The sequence below is a fragment of the Schistocerca serialis genome, chromosome 10 (assembly GCF_023864345.2).
Source record: "Schistocerca serialis cubense isolate TAMUIC-IGC-003099 chromosome 10, iqSchSeri2.2, whole genome shotgun sequence".
Taxonomy (NCBI): domain Eukaryota; kingdom Metazoa; phylum Arthropoda; class Insecta; order Orthoptera; family Acrididae; genus Schistocerca; species Schistocerca serialis.
In genome coordinates, this window is record NC_064647.1 from 195,880,592 (window position 1) to 195,898,762 (window position 18,171).

Below are 18,171 nucleotides of genomic sequence, written 5' to 3' on the forward strand. Positions count from 1 at the left end.
GTCTATTCCGTCTAGCACACGATCCGCTTCTTTCACGATTTGGCAAAATTTATTTTTGTTTAACTTTTTGATCGGGTGCTGTAGTTGTCAATGAACCTAAGGATAGGACGCCATCTGTCTATGAATCGTGTGAACTTTGTTTCTTGTGTTATCGTGTTGTAGCTGTTCGTGTATCGTATGTATTCAGCTAGCGTTTTGGTAGCAGCCCACCCTTTGCCTAAACGACCGTGGGGAACCGGTGTACCACAATGACGGTCATTAGTCCACTGCAGAACTGCTCCCAGCCTACGTCCGCGTCCCACGAAAGGAAAAAGAAATGAAGAGTGGGTTTAACGCCCCGTCGAGATTGACATTGGAGGCGAAGCACAAGCTACAAGCTTGGATTGTATCAAGGATGGGGAAAGAAATATGCCGTGTCCTTTCAATGGTTCAAATGGCTCTGAGCACTATGGGATTTAACTTCTGAGGTCATCAGTCCCCTAGAACTTAGAACTACTTAAACCTAACTAAGGACATCACACACACCAATGTCCGAGGCAGGATTCGAACCTGCGACTGTAGCGGTCGCGCGGTTCCAGACTGCAGTACCTAGAACCGCTCGGCCAACCCGACCGGCGTGTCTTTGTTTATATCCGATATATGCTATTCATGAAGAAATTGGTTAAATATTTATTGTCTTTTAGAAAGCACAGACACATTAGGCTACTGATCGACTGTTTTGTTGCTGTTCCTTTGATATACACTCCTGGAAATGGAAAAAAGAACACATTGACACCGGTTTGTCAGACCCACCATACTTGCTCCGGACACTGCGAGAGGGCTGTACAAGCAATGATCACACGCACGGCACAGCGGACACACCAGGAACCGCGGTGTTGGCCGTCGAATGGCGCTAGCTGCGCAGCATTTGTGCACCGCCGCCGTCAGTGTCAGCCAGTTTGCCGTGGCATACGGAGCTCCATCGCACTGGTAGCATGCCGCGACAGCGTGGACGTGAACCGTATGTGCAGTTGACGGACTTTGAGCGAGGGCGTATAGTGGGCATGCGGGAGGCCGGGTGGACGTACCGCCGAATTGCTCAACACGTGGGGCGTGAGGTCTCCACAGTACATCGATGTTGTCGCCAGTGGTCGGCGGAAGGTGCACGTGCCCATCGACCTGGGACCGGACCGCAGCGACGCACGGATGCACGCCAAGACCGTAGGATCCTACGCAGTGCCGTAGGGGACCGCACCGCCACTTCCCAGCAAATTAGGGACACTGTTGCTCCTGGGGTATCGGCGAGGACCATTCGCAACCGTCTCCATGAAGCTGCGCTACGGTCCCGCACACCGTTAGGCCGTCTTCCGCTCACGCCCCAACATCGTGCTGTCCGCCTCCAGTGGTGTCGCGACAGGCGTGAATGGAGGGACGAATGGAGAGGTGTCGTCTTCAGCGATGAGAGTCGCTTCTGCCTTGGTGCCAATGATGGTCGTATGCGTGTTTGGCGCCGTGCAGGTGAGCGCCACAATCAGGACTGCATATGACCGAGGCACACAGGGCCAACACCCGGCATCATGGTGTGGGAAGCGATCTCCTACACTGGCCGTACACCACTGGTGATCGTCGAGGGGACACTGAATAGTGCACGGTACATCCAAACCGTCATCGAACCCATCGTTGTACCATTCCTAGACCGGCAAGGGAACTTGCTGTTCCAACAGGACAATACACGTCCGCATGCATCCCGTGCCACCCAACGTGCTCTAGAAGGTGTAAGTCAACTACCCTGGCCAGCAAGATCTCCGGATCTGTCCCCCATAGAGCATGTTTGGGACTGGATGAAGCGTCGTCTCACGCGGTCTGCACGTCCAGCACGAACGCTGGTCCAACTGAGGCGCCAGGTGGAAATGGCATGGCAAGCCGTTCCACAGGACTACATCCAGCATCTCTACGATCGTCTCCATGGGAGAATAGCAGCCTACATTGCTGCGAAAGGTGGATATACACTGTACTAGTGCCGACATTGTGCATGCTCTGTTGCCTGTGTCTATGTGCCTGTGGTTCTGTCAGTGTGATCATGTGATGTATCTGACCCCAGGAATGTGTCAATAAAGTTTCCCGTTCCTGGGACAATGAATTCACGGTGTTCTTATTTCAATTTCCAGGAGTGTATGTTTAATTTAATTTGTTTAGGTACTTAATAATGTGTGTTAGAGAGTGTTTATGGCCCATCCGTAGGAATATTTATTTTATTTCAAGTTATTTAAATGTAAATCCAGTATTTGGTGTGTGTTTCAACATGTTTATGAGTGGATGTTGGCTTGGAGACATGGCGGGAGCGCTCTAGCCAATCACAGCGCTCGTTACTTCGAGAGACGTACGGAGGTTGGGGAGGAGCATCGATTCCAGAGAGGACACGAGGTAGTTGGGACAGAGTTCAGCACAGGACGCAGGAAGTGCTGGACGCGACGGTGCGACGGACGCGGGGTCGGTGGAAAGACTTGGACAGTGGAGCAGTTTGCGCGTGGTCGCGGAGGAGAGAAATATTTCAGAGTGCCGACCTGTGCTCTTGTGTGATTTCCGTGGCTTCTGCAGTGAAGACGTAGTGCGCTTTTATAAGTGAATATCTCGCCAGCTATGTTCTTGTTCATAACTAATTACGTGAAGTAGGAATCTATTGTTTCCCTGTTATTCAACTTATATTTTATTTAATTGCTGCACCACCGTCACCAATAAGTGTTTTGCAGAAATATACCACATTCTCAAAAGTACTTCTACTACCGTACTCATCATTTAATGTCGTTAAGATAGTACCTGCAGATTTTATTTAACTGCAATTTTTCATTTATAAATTTATATGTTACATTCGTAATTCGCAATTGCTGAGTGACAGAAACCTTCGGCCATTCGATTCATGTATGTATTCTTATCGTATACTGTACACTCAGCAGTATTTGGCCTGTAATGTGGCAACTACGTATCGCAGCCCCTAGACAACGAAACCAGACAAAACTTTTAATATTGCAGCTCTGAGTCGGAGGGTACGTAGTTGAGGGCCAACACCACACCATCATTTCAATTATTATTTTAAGAGCCCGCAGTCCCCTGCAGAAATATTGAGCCATGCTTTCTCTTATAGCCGTCCATAATTGCGACAATGTTGGCGATGAATGATTTAGTACAGGAAGTGACCTCCTGATTATGTCCCATAAATGTTCCACGTGATTCATGTTGGGCGATATGGGTTGCCAAATCACTCGCTCGAACTGCCAGAATGTTCTTCGAGCCAATCGCGATCAGTTGTGGCCCACTGATGTGACACATTGTCATCCATAAAAATTCCAACGTTGTTTGGGAACATGAAGTCCATGAATGGCTGCAATTGGTTTCCAAGTAGCCGAACATAACCATTCAGGTGGACCAGGGACCCAGTCCATTCCGTGTGAACACAGTCCATACCATTATGGAGCCGCCACCAGCTTGCACAGTGCCTTTTTGGCAACTTGGGACTAAAGCTTCGTGGGATCAGCGCCACACTCGAACCCTGCCATCGGCTGGTACCAACTGAAATTGGGGCTCATCTGACCAGGCGACGGTTTCCCAGTCGGGAAGCCTTAGCATTGAACGGTTGTGTTGTTACAATGTAAAAGTGTGGAACCCTGTGCAGGCGGTCGGTCAATGTGATTGAAGCAACGTGCACCCGCTGAATTCTTGATAGCAGAACGTGTCACCCCAAAGGACATTCATCAGAGAATGAAAGCAGTTTATGGTGATTGTGTTCATGTGAGTACTGTGCATCGTTGGGCGAGTAAGTTCAAATATGTTGAGGTGGGAACATCTGACCCAAGTGACAAACAAAGAGTTGGACGTCCTGTGACAGCAATCAGCGAGTTTCACAAGCAAAATGTTGACACATTGATTCAGGACGATCGTCGTATCACTCACAGAGAAACTGCAAGCACTATCGGCATTTCACAAGAACGTGTGGCTCACATTATTGCTTTGCTTGGCTATCGGAAGATCTATGCACGATGTGTACCCCGGATGCAGTACTTCAGAGACTGAATCTCACCACCGTACGGCATATAGTTCAGATTTAGCACCGTCTGACTTCCATCTGTTCCCTATAACGAAAGACGATGTGGTGGAACATCATTATGCTTCTGATGAAGATGTTGAGAGAACTGCGAGACTGTGGTTGCGGAAACACAGTATCGACTTCTTCCGTGATGGCTTTAGAAAACTTGTTCATCGTTGTCAGAAATGTATTGGCTGGCGATTATGTGGAAAAGAGAATATCGGTAATTAAAGATCGCACTCTAAGGATTATATCTGCGTTTGATTTATTAAACTATTCCCATCCAAACCCAATTAACGAAAGTGAGGGCATTACTTTTCATTCAACCCTCGTAGAAACAGATGTCGTTTTGCTGTTTATGCGATTTTTTGCCCCAGGACAATTGAAAACCAATTTTTTCCAATTCGCTGTGGTACGACATAGGCGTGGTGGACTGGCTTACCTAGGTAAAACTGTCACAACTGTTGACTCTGGACTTTGGCAGTTATGCACACTGACCTGCCCGATTGGCTGTTGTATTGTGATTCATTTGTCAAGCACTGTTTAAGTTAAGACGCTTACAGCATCATCCGTTGGTAAAATTTTCATTATTTTTTTCCATGACGTTACCCCCTGCATCAATAATATGCTCTTCAAATTTAACGTCGTTCCGAGCATTGGTTCTCTTTCTACGGCGTTTTCAATCTGGAACTTTAATTATAGACAGCCTGCTCATGTTGGGAAATTGCTCAGGTTTGCATCAAATTTACCTAGAAAATAGCCAAGACTCGTGGCCTAGAAGTACGAGTAGACATCTTCATTAGCTTTCTTCTTAATTTGTGTGCTTAGGATGTACTGTCGATTACTTACCTACGTTTTCCATGAAACATTCAGCAAACTCGTCTAGTGTCAATGTACACTCATTCCACAGGCGGTGGTGATAGTAGTAAGATACTACGACATCCTTTGCGTTGCGAGCCACGTAAATTATCTGTAACACATTACAGTAGCAAATTAGATGAACAGAATAAAAAAAAAAACTTGACAAAAAATACTCCTGTGATTTATAACCCTTCAAAGTTGGACGATTATCAGTAGTACAGTATAATCCGGTATAGGTTGTCGAGAAGGGGCATCGAACGGTTCATTTTTATTTGTCAAATGGTTCAAATGGCTCTACGCACTATGGAACTTAACATCTGAGGTCATCAGTCGCCTAGAACTTAGAACTACTTAAACCTAACTAACCTAAGGACATCACACGCTGACATGCCCGAGGCAGGATTCGAACCTGCGACTGCAGCAGCAGCGCGGTTCCAGAATGAAGGGCCTAGAACCGCTCGGCCACAGAGGCCGGCTTAATTTTTCAAGTAGCGACGCAACGCACAGTTCATATATGGGTGTTAGCTAAGCTGTATTGTATAAACTTCTATCACATTTCAATACTCTGACCGAGAACAGACAGATTTGTATCAACAACACTACGTTTTGCTTTGTAAGGGGCATCAGTTACTTTTACATGATTCGTGTAACAACTCATTACTCTTTCAACGTTCCACATTTTATTTAAAAAATTCATAAATTGTATGAGTATGTCACCGTGTTTTCAGTGATGACGAACTTACATACCTGAAAATTTATGATACTTCTCAAAAGTTCGATTTGCAATACCGAAAATAATCGTAAATGTGATTAAAGTGTTTAGACATTGAAAAATACCTGTGAAATTCAGAAGTCTGTTGCTATTTTATACTACACTACTGGCCATTAAAATTGCTACACCAAGAAGAAATGCAGATGAGGGACGGGTATTCATTGGACAAACATATTATACTAGAACTGACATGTGATTACATTCTCACGCAATTTGGGTGCATAGATCCTGAGAAATCAGTGCCCAGAACAACCACCTCTGGTCGTAATAACGGCCTTGATACGCCTGGGCATTGAATCAAACAGAGCTTGGGTGGCTGCCCATGCAGCTTCAACACGATACCACAGTTCATCAAGAGTAGTAACTGGCGTATTGTGACGAGCCAGTTGCTAGGCCACCATTGACCAGACGTTTTCAATTGGTGGGAGATCTGGAGAATGTGCTGGTCAGGGCAGCAGTCGAACATTTTCTGTATCCAGAAAGGCCTGTACAGGACCTGCAACATGCGGTCGTGCATTATCCTGCTGAAATGTATGGTTTCGCAGGGATCGAATGAAGGGTGGAGCCACGGGTCGGAACACATCTGAAATGTAACGTCCACTGTTCAAAGTGCCGTCAATGCGAACAAGAGGTGACCGAGACGTGTAACCAATGGCACCCCATACCATCACGCCGGGTGATACGCCAGTATGGTGATGACGAATACACGCTTCCAATTAGCGTTCACTGCGATGTCGGCAAAACACGGATGCGACCATCACGGTGCTGTAAACAGAACCTGGATTCATTACCAGTAGGACTAGAACGTGCTTTGCGAATAATGTCCAAACTCGGTTACTATTTGTATGTGTTATCACCATGGTCCCACTAATTATGCCTTTCAACACTGATTCTGGTAAACGCATGCTGTTTAGACCGTTTCTCAATGTATTATTATTATTATTATTATTATTATTCTATCGATGGGATTGTGGTGACATCGTCTATTACCATTAAGGAACAACGTAATTTGAAGCTGAACATTTCACAATTAGCGGTGTCGGGATGAATCATACAGAACCATATCTGTCAGAGGGGTAATGTGCGTTATGTGGAACAGTGCTCAGGGCTGACGGCGTATTTATACTGTATGTGCTGTCCACCAGACAGGGTCTAGTTGCGAGAGAAGTAACGCGCCCGTGACAGATTGCAACGTACATGCGTACACGTATCGAATTTTCTCATCATAAACCTCTAAACAAGCGTGGCAGACGTATAGCATACACGAACGGTGATTAAATGGATATGCTTCCGTTCCTTGGTGCATCTGATAACGAGGCTGGTGTTACCACTCGTGAATATGTTGCTAGATATCCTAATCGACGCCATCCAGATAAAATGTATTTCGGCGTCTGGAGCTGCGCCTTCGGGTGTCAGGTTCTCTCCTTCCACCATCGCGTGACAGAGGTCATCCACGGACTCGCCATACTCTAGCTACTGAGGAAGCTATTCTGGAGGTCATACAAGAGGTTTGTCCGGAAAATACATAAAAAAGTTGAATAATGTCTTTATGTTACAAGTTGCAGTCACCGCCAGGTGGGACTACTGCTGTAATCAATCCCATCAACGCTCAGCTCGAGTCAGAGCACTCTGCGTGAAGGTGAGAGTGTGCGGCAGCTTGTTGACAGTCACCCTTCTTCACCTGCCGTCGGCATGGAGCGCTCTCTGATTTGAGGAACAGCGCGTCAACATCAAGTTTCTTGCAAAGCTAGGCAAGAACGGCCGTGAGATTTTTGAGTGTTTGAAACAGGTTTACGGAGACAATTCTCTGAAGGAACCAACCGTGAACAAGTGGTTAAGAAGGTTCCGGGATGGCCGAGAAGAAGTGAACGATGACCCTCGCCCAGGACGCCCGTCGACATCGAGTTCCGATGCTTGTGTTCTTAAAGACCGTAGATTGACAGTCTGCTGACGAGCTGTCAATCCCCAAAACAATCGTTCACGAAATCCTGACACAAAAACTTGAATTGGAGAAATTGTGTGCGAAAATCGTACCGAAGCTCTTGACGCCAGAACAGAAAGCAAAGAGGGTTGAGTGCTGTGAGGATTGGTTGGAAGCAGAGGAACGAGGGGACTTTCTCAACATAGTTATCACTGGAGACGAGTCCTGCTTTTACGAATTCGACGTGGAGCTCAAATCTCAAAGCAAGGAACGGAAACTAGCAGGAGAACCGAGAACAAAAAAGTCGCGAAAATCAAGGTCCAATGTGAAGACAATGTTGATTGTTTTCTTTGATTCTAGGGGCATTGTTCACAAGCAATTTGTCCCTCCCGTCCAGAGAGTGAACGGAAATTTTTACGTTGAAGTTCTGGCACGTCTCAGAGCTCGTGTGGCCCGAGTTCGACCGGAGTTGGCAAAAGGCGGCAGGTGGATCCTTCATCACGACAATGCGCCTGCTCACACGTCGCTCGTTGTGCGCGAGTTTTTGGCCCGAAGCTCAACCACCGTGACAGACCACCTGCCTTATTCACCCGATTTAGCCCCGTGTGACTTCTTCATGTTCCCGAAATGCAAAATGGTGCTTCGGGGGCGGCACTTGGGAGATGTGGAAGCCATCAAGGCCGAAACGACACGGAAACTGAACAACACCACAACTGAAGACTTTCAGCAATGTTATCAACAGTGGAAACGGCGTTGGCAGAAGTGTATCGCGTCTCAGGGCGAGCACTTTGAAGGAGACCATATTGTAATACCTGAATAATTGTAAAATAAAGTTATTGTTCAAGTTTTATATGTATTTTCCGGACAAACCTCGTACCAAGAACCTCAGAGAAGTACACGTAGCGTAGTAAGGCAGCTGCGTGTCTCGCAAAGCACGGTCGTTGACATGCTGCACGCAACACCTGCATCCTACAGATCGCCATCAGCGGATGCAATTCTGTGAATGATTCCAACACGAAGCCAACGATGACTTTGCGAACAGCGTAATACGGTCGGATGAAGCAGCATTAACTCGTGAGGGAATCTTCAATATGAACAATGCCCACCACTGCTGTGAGGTTAACCTGCATGTCACCCGCGACCGTGGATAGCAAGTTCGATTTGGCATCTACATCTGGGCCGGAATATTGGGCGATAGGCATTTGTGCCCCTACATGTTGCCTGACTGGTTGACTGTACGAAGGAATCATGCATTCGTCTCAAACTATCTGTCTGATGCACCGGAAGATGTTGCACTACATGTTCGGCAGAGGATATGGTTTCAACATGATGGTGCACCTCAACACTCGGGAATTAATGTGTGACAGTATTACAATCCCAAAGAAAACAGGTGTTGACAGATGTGAAAATTACCGAACTATCAGTTTAATAAGTCACAGCTGCAAAATACTAACGCGAATTCTTTACAGACGAATGGAAAAACTGGCAGAAACCGACCTCGGGGAAGATCAGTTTGGATTCCGTAGAAATGTTAGAACACGTGAGGCAATACTGACCCTACGACTTACCTTAGAAGAAAGATTAAGGAAAGGCAAACCTACGTTTCTAGCATTTGTAGACGTGGAGAAAGCTTTTGACAACGTTGACTGGAATACTTTCTTTCAAATTCTGAAGGTGGCAGGGGTAAAATACAGGGAGCGAAAGGCTATTTACAATTTATACAGAAACCAGATGGCAGTTATAAGAGTCGAGGGACATAAAAGGGAAGCAGTGATTGGGAAGGGAGTGAGACAGGGTTGTAGCGTCTCCCCGATGTTATTAAATCTGTATATTGAGCAAGCAGTAAAGGAAACAAAAGAAAAGTTTGGAGTAGGTATTAAAATCCATGGAGAAGAAATAAAAACTTTGAGGTTCGTCGATGACATTGTAATTCTGTCAGAGACAGCAAAGAACTTGGAAGAGCAGTTGAACGGAATGGACACTGTCTTGAAAAGAGGATATACGAGGAACATCAACAAAAGCAAAATGAGGATAATGGAATGTAGTAGAATTAAGTCGGGTGATGCTGAGGGAATTAGATTATGAAATGGGACACTTAAAGTAGTAAAGGAGTTTTGCTATTTGGGGGGCAAAATAACTGATGATGGTCGAAGTAGAGAGGATATAAAATGTAGACTGGCAATGGCGAGGAAAGCGTTTCTGAAGAAGAAAAATTTGTTAACATCGATTATTGATTTAAGTGCAGGAAGTCGTTTCTGGAAGTATTTGTATGGAGTGTAGCCATGTATGGAAGTGAAACATGGACGATAAATAGTTGGACAAGAAGAGAATAGAAGCTTTCGAAATGTGGTGCTACAGAAGAATGCTGAAGATTAGATGGGTAGATCACATAACTAATGAAGAGGTATTGAATAGAATTGGGGAGAAGAGGAGTTTGCGGCACGACTAAAAGAAGGGATCGGTTGGTAGGTCATGTTCTGAGGCATAAAGGGATCACCAATTTAGCACTGGAGGGCAGCAGGGATGGTAAAAATCGTAGAGGGAGACCAAGAGATGAATACACTAAGCAGATTCAAAAGCATGAAGGCCGCAGTAGTACTGGGAGATGAAGCTTGCACAGGATAGAGTAGCATGGAGAGCTGCATCAAACCAGTCTCAGGACTGAAGACCACAACAACAACAGTATTTGGACAAAACATTTCCAGGGAGATGGCTCAGATGTGGAGGTCAGGTTGCATGACCACCACGTTCACGTGACCTAAATCCCCTGGGTTTCTTCCTGTGGGGACACCTGAACGAGCACGTGTACTCTACTCGGCCTACGAATGTGCAAGAATTGATAGAGTGTGTTCATGCTGCTCTTGTTACTGTGGACGCAGCTTTGCTGTACGGTCCGGCGGTTGCGCAATGTTTGGACGTGAGGGGAGGTCTCTTTGAGCATCTGTTGTTCTGAGGACAACGTATTCTGTTCTGAAGGTCATGCGATCATTAATATGGACATTATTATTGCCACTGGTTGCTAATGCACGACATCTGAGCGCTCATATTACATGTAGTATAAATGAGAAGCAAATGTTGTGCTACTGTATTGTGCTATCATCTTTAACATCTCGAAACTGATATTGATTTTGTAGTTACTCTGTCGTATGACAGGTTATTTGTTTCAGTTGTCTACTTCTTATTTGTCTAACCATGTATTTGTTATGTTCAGCGGTACAAAATGTAAATTTAGGATACATGTGACCAAAGAAACGGTGTATATTACAGCAGTAAATGTCAGAATGAAATTAACAAATGAAACAAAAATGCGCTCCAACGCAGGATCGAACCTTCGACCTCCTATATGCTAGCACAAAAAACTCTGGCTATTGCACCAACTGTACAGCACAACTAATCTATTCCGACAGAGATAGTTACCATACATGTGGTTAAAGTGTTGCCAAATTGCGACATTCTAACATCCTTTTTCTGCCGAATGTACTCGTCGGACGAAATTTTGTCAGCGACATGTTTTATCGCTGGCATGTGAGGAGTGCGCGAATTTCGCTTCGGCCTATATATATATATATATATACATATATATATATATATATATATATATATATATAGGGTGAAAAGTATTTAGCCGGCCGCGGTGGCCGTGCGGTTCTAGGCGCTGCAGTCCGCAACCGCGGGACTGCTACGGTCGCAGGTTCGAATCCTGCCTCGGGCATGGATGGGTGTGATGTCCTTAGGTTAGTTAGGTTTAAGTAGTTCTAAGTTCTAGGGGACTGATGACTGATGTTGAGTCCCATAGTGCTCAGAGCCATTCGAAAATTATTTAAACCGACAAACTCTGGGAGGTTGTAGGGGACATCAAAACAAATACTTTTTCCTAATGGCATTTTTTCCTATGAGGAGTATTTAAACCGGTAGAGGAAGATTTCTCTGGCAGCTAATTAATTGAACCAACAAACATTTTTCAATTTTTTTTTATGACCAACAGACGACACATTAACACAACTCAATTTCAATTACAGTAGATTTTCAAAAATGCCTCCATTGACATGTAAACAAAGGTTACACCGTCGGATCATGTTCTGTGTGACACGGGCATAAACCCCAGGAGTATCCTGAATTGTTCCTGCTACTGCTACTATCCGGGCAACCAGACCCTCTTCTGATGCAACAGGAATTGCGTAAACAAGGTTGCGCATCTCTCTGCACAGAAAAAAGTCCAGAGGGGACATACCTGGGGATTGAGCGGGCCATGGAACAGGATCACCTCTGCCAATCCACGTTTCTGGGAACCGTCGGTCCAGGAATCGACGCACATGACGCCTGAAATGTGCCGGCGCCCCGTCATGTTGGAACCACATGCGTTGTCTTGTAGGGAGCGGGACGTCTTCCAGAAATTTTGGCAATGCTCTGGCGAGAAAATTGTAATAGTGCCTGCCATTTAATGGCCTAGGAAGCAGATACGGCCCAGTTAAACAGTCCCCAGCAACACCGACCCACACATTAAAGAAACCCCGCACTTGATGAACGCTAGTAACTGTGGCATATGGGTTATCCTCACTCCAAACATGCGAATTGTGCATGCTGAAGATTCCATCACGCCCGAACGTTGCTTCATCGGTAAACAATACAGAGGATGTAAATGTAGGATGCATTTCATACTATTGCAGGTACCACTGCGAAAACTGTCCCCTGGGTGGATAATCAACTGGTTTGAGATTGTGGACACGCTGTAAGTGAAATGGACGTAACAACTGCTCTCGAAGGACTGTTCTTACATTCGTCTGATTCGTCCCCATGTTACGTGCAATTGCACGAGTGCTGATAGAAGGATCCCGCTCCACATACTGCAAGACAGCTTTCTCAACTTGCAGCGTTCTTACCGTGCGACGGCGTCCCTGTCCAGGTAATCTGCAAAATGACCTGGTCTGACGCAGACGTTGGTACACAACAGCAAAGGTCGTATGGTGCGGGATACGGCGGTTAGGATATTGTTGTTGGTAAATCCGCTGTGCAGCTCGTCCGTTGTGGTGCGCTACGTAGTACGCACCAACCATACCAGTGTACTCACTCCAGGTGTATCGCTCCATTAGTAAACAGAGACAATGCACTGCTACACTGGTGGACAGCACTTGCCTACAACTGAAGAGCGTAATACGCCCTCTAACAACTGAAGAGCGTAGTATGGCCTCCACCGGTTTAAATAATCCTCATAGGAAAAAATGACATTAGGGAAAAATATTTGTTTTGATGTCCCCTACAACCTCCCAGAGTTTGTCGGTTTAAATGCTTTTCACCCTATATATATATATATATATATATATATATATATATATATATATATATATATATATATATATATATATATATACGGTTTGTGTGACTTCAGTGTTGATATGTTGCATTGTATATTTCTTACGCTGCGAGGAAGACTGTTCATGGAACCAGTTTAGTTACAACAAGAATTCATGTTTTAATCCCAGTACTGCAAGTAGTAATTATCTCTCATTACGTAAGTTTCATGCCATTTCATACGCTTTGTGTTAGCTGTTGGGCTGTCTACCAGCACAGTTATTCCAAAAATCGACCAACAGACCTAACACAGTATGGGAGCGAGAAGCTGTGGCGTGTAAACATATTCGATAACGACCGATAATAGTATCGAATACATGGTTTTCAGGACTGTTGTGCTCATTGGAAAGAGGCCCGATAAATCTGCATCCCTAGGATTGGACCATTTAGACAGCCCTTATTTGAGTGATGGTGCATCGCTGAACTACCGTTTACTGGCCGCATGAGGGATCTAAGGGATGTTTAAAGGGATGCGCGTCATGCCGGCGCCTGGGAATAGCTGGCTGTCCCTGTGTAGGAACATTTTTAAAGGGCCCAACAAAGACGCGCAGGTGGCCCCGAGAGTGTTTCTGAACTGAGGGGTCTCTATGCCACTCTACTCACGCCTGTGTCAATGACACACCCCTCTCTCCTCCCCGTCCCATGATTACAGCAAAGGGTGGATTGAAAAAGGATCGCTGATGAAAAAGCACGAACACGCTTTGCTGCTATGAGTCACATTCAAATTTCGTCGGATGGTTTTCAAGGGTCCCTATTGGTTCCACCCGCGGATACCAACATGCACGGTATGGGTCACACACAGGTGGGCTGTGAGCTGTGACATCACCGTGGAACCTCTTGCCACCCTGTCCTGCATTGGAGCTTATAGGCACACGGTGCACACATCTTTAATTTATATGCACGTATGAACCTAATCATGCTGAAGATAAGTTGGGTAGATCACGTAACTAATGAGGAGGTATTGAATAGGATTGGGGAGAAGAGAAGTTTGTGGGACAACTTGACTAGAAGAAGGGATCGGTTGGTAGGACATGTTTTGAGGCATCAAGGGATCACAAATTTAGCATTGGAGGGCAGCATGGAGGGTAAAAATCGTAGAGGGAGACCAAGAGATGAATACACTAAGCAGATTCAGAAGGATGTAGGTTGCAGTAGGTACTGGGAGATGAAGAAGCTTGCACAGGATAGAGTAGCATGGAGAGCTGCATCAAACCAGTCTCAGGACTGAAGACCACAACAACAACAACATGAACCTAATCAGGATCTTCCATGTTTAATGTGTTATTTTTATTGTAATTATTATTATTAAGAATGAGACTCTCACTCTGCAGTGGAGTGTGCGCTGATATGAAACTTCCTGGCAGATTAAAACTGTGAGCCCGACCGAGACTCGAACTCGGGACCTTTGCCTTTCGCGGGCAAGTGCTCTACCAACTGAGCTACCCAAGCACGACTGGAAGGTAGGAGACGAGGCACTGGCAGAAGTAAAGCTGTGAGGACGGGGCGTGAGTCGTGCTTGGGTAGCTCAGTTGGTGCCGGCACGGTAGCACAGCGTGTTCGGTCAGAGGGTTAGCAGCCCTCTGTAATAAAAAAAAAAAAACTGAGTTAATCGATCAACAACGATCTTAAACGGATGTCTTACGACGTCCGCTCCGAACAGATGCAACGAACAAAAACGAACAAAATGAGATTAAAAAAAAAAAAGTTGGTAGAGCACTTGCCCACGAAAGGCGAAGGTCCCGAGTTCGAGTCTCGGTCCGGCACAAAGTTTTAATCTGCCAGGAAGTTTCATTATTGGTTGGTTGGTTGTTTCGGGGAAGGAGACCAGACAGCGAGGTCATCGGTCTCATCGGATTAGGGAAGGACGAGGAAGGAAGTCGGCCGTACCCTTTGAAAGGAACCATCCCGGCATTTGCCTGGAGCGATTTAGGGAAATCACGGAAAACCTAAATCAGGATGGCCGGACGCGGGATTGAGCCGTCGTCCTCCCGAATGCGAGTCCAGTGTCTAACCACTGCGCCACCTCGCTCGGTGTTTCATTATTATCAAGCTTTACGTTACACAGTTTTTTTCTGTGGCCGATGATTCGCTAGTGTTAAGCATCCAAAGGACGTCAAATTCTTTGACCATCTCAGAGGGCGCTGCTTTTTATTTCTTGGGGTAGAGGCTCATAGGGGCATAGAACACATATACCTACAGTATGGAGAAACTCCCTATAATATTATTTTATAGAGTTTAACTATATTAACAGGTTTTAGTTTTCTATTCTGGAAAGTTATGTTACAACTTTCTCATTTTCTCCGTTTTTGTCTTCTCCCAGTTCACTTCGATTTTTTTTTCTTGTTGCTGGCCGCTGTGGCCGAGCGTTTCTAGGCGCTTCAGTCTGGAACCGCGCGACTGCTACGGTCGCAGGTTTGAATCCTGCCTCGGGCATGGATGTGTGATGTACTTAGGTTAGTTAGGTTTAAGTAGTTCTAAGTTCTAGGGGACTGATGACCTCAGATGTTAAGTCCCATAGCGCTCAGAGCCATTTGAACCATTTTCTTGTCGATAGGTTTCATTGTGAATAAAGTGCATGTCTTTAAGAAACATATGACAGCAAAGTCCTGACAGAAGACAGCGCTTTATAAGATATATATATATATATATATATATATATATATATATATATATATATATATATATATATATATATATATATTGTCATCAGCCTTCTGAGTGGTTTGATGCGGTCCGCCGCGCGAATTCCTCTGCTGTGTCAACCTGCTCATCTCAGATTAGTACTTGCAACCTACTTCCTCAATTATTTGCTGGATGTATTCCAATCTCTGTCTTCCTCTACAGCTTTTGCCCTCTGCAGCTCCATCTAGTACCATGGAAGTCATTCCCTGATGTCTTAACAGATGTCCTATCGTTCTGTCCCTTCTCCTTGTCAGTGGTTTCCACACATTCCTTTCCTCTCCAATTCTGCGCAGAGCCTCCTTATTCCTTACCGTATCTGTCTACCTAATTTTCAACATTCGTCTATAGCACCACATCTCCAAATGCTTTGATTCTCTTCTGTTCCAGTTTACCCACCATCCGTGTTTCGCTACCATACAATGCTGTGCTTCAAACGTACATTCTCAGAAATTTCTTCCTCAAATTATGGCCAATATTTGATACTAGTAGACTTCCCTTGGCCAGGTATGCCCTCTTTTCCAGTGATAGTCTGCTTTTGATGCCCTTGCTGCGTACGTCATTGGTTATTTTCCTGCCTGGTCAGCAGAATTCCTTAACTAAATCTCCTTTGTGACCATCAATCCTGATGTTAAGTTTCTCGCTGTTCTCATTTCTACTACTTCTGATTACTTATGTCTTTCTTCGATTTATTCTCAATCCATATTATGTACTGATTAGACGGTTCACTCCATTCAGCAGATCATGTAATTCTTCTTCACTTTCACTCAGGATAGCAATGTCATCAGAAAAACGTATCATTGACATCCTTTCAACTTTAATTTTAATTCCACTCCTGAACCTTTCTTTTATTTCCATTATTGCTTCTTCGATGTATAGACTGAGCAGTAGGGACGAAAGATTACATCCCTGCCTTACACCCTTTTTAATCCCAATACTTCGTTCTTGATTATCCACTCTTATTATTCCCTGTTCGCTATTGTACATATTGCACCGGGTGATCAAATAGTCAGTATAAATTTGAAAACTGAATAAATCACGGAATAATGTAGATACAGAGGTACAAATTGACACACATGCTTGGAATGACGTGAGGTTTTATTAGAACAAAAAAAAAAGTACAAACGTTCAAAAAATGTCCGACAAATGGCGCTTCATCTTATCAGAATAGCAATAATTAGCATAACAAAGTAAGACAAAGCAAAGATGATGTTCTTTACAGGAAATGCTCAATATGTCCACCATCATTCCTCAGCAAGCCGGCCGCGTTGGTCTAGCGGTTCTAGGCTCGCAGTCCGGAACCGCGCGGCTGCTACGGTCGCAGGTTCGAATCCTGCCTCGGGCATGGATGTGTGTGATGTCCTTAGGTTAGTTCGGCTTAAGTAGTTCTAAGTTCTAGGGGACTGATGACCACAGATGTGAAGTCCCATAGTGCTCAGAGCCATTCCTCAGCAATAGCTGTAGTCGAGGAATAATATTGTGAACAGCACTGTAAATCATGTCCGGAGTTATGATGAGGCATTGACGTCGGATGTTGTCATTCAGCATCCCTAGAGATGTCGGTCGATCACGATACACTTGCGACTTCAGGTAACCACAAAGCCAATAATCGCACGGACAGAGGTCTGGGGACCAGGGTGGCCAAGCATGACGAAAGTGGCGGCTGAGCACACGATCATCACCAAACGACGCGCGCAAGAGATGTTTCACGCGTCTAGCAATATGGGGTGGTTTTTTTTTTTTTGTTCTAGTAAAACCCCATGTCATTCCAAGCATGTGTGTCACTTTTTACATCTCTATCTACATTATTCCGTGGTTTATTAAGTTTTCAAATTTATACTGACTTTTTGACCACCTGGTATATTACCTATCTCTCCCTATAGTTTACCCCCATTTTTCTCAAAATTTTAAACACCTTGCACCATTTTACAATAGGAAACGCTTTTTTTCAGGTCAAAAAATCCTATAAACGTGTCCTGATTTTTCTTTGGTCTTGCTTCCATTAACAACCGCAACGTCAGAAATGCCTCTCTGGTGCCCTTACCTTTACTAAAGCCAAACTGATCGTCATCTATCACATCCTCAATTTTCTTTTCCATTCTTCTGTATATTATTCTATTTATCAACTTGGATACATGATGTGTAAAGCCGATCGTGCAATAATTTTTGCACTTGTCAGCTCTTGCAGTCTTCGGAATTGTGTGGATGCTATTTTTCCGAAAGTCAGTTGGTATGTCTCCAGACGTACATTCTACACACCAACGTGAATAGTCGTTTTGTTGCCTCTTACCCCAATGATTTTAGAAATTCTGACGAAATGTTATCTATCCCCTCTGCCTTATTTGATGTTAAGTCCTCCAAAGCTCTTTTAAATTCTGTTTCTAATACTGGATGCCGTATCTCTTCTAAATCGACTCCTATTTCTTCTCGTATCACACCAGACAAATCTTCCCCCTCATAGAGGCCTCCCATGTACTCTTTCCACCTACCCGCTCACTCCTCTGCATTTAACAGTGGAATTCCCGTTGG

The 18,171-nt window shown here is 44.9% G+C and overlaps 1 protein-coding gene across 2 annotated transcripts in view; it reads right to left on the reverse strand.

Annotated features, from left to right (window-relative positions):
- Positions 1-18,171, reverse strand: part of LOC126425147 (luciferin sulfotransferase-like) — a 105,963-nt gene that overhangs the window by 10,351 nt on the left and 77,441 nt on the right. For both annotated transcript variants that reach the window (XM_050088097.1, XM_050088096.1), the window contains exon 5: positions 4,910-5,030. In XM_050088097.1, the coding sequence (XP_049944054.1) occupies positions 4,910-5,030 (121 nt within the window). The remainder of the gene's footprint in view (positions 1-4,909; positions 5,031-18,171) is intronic.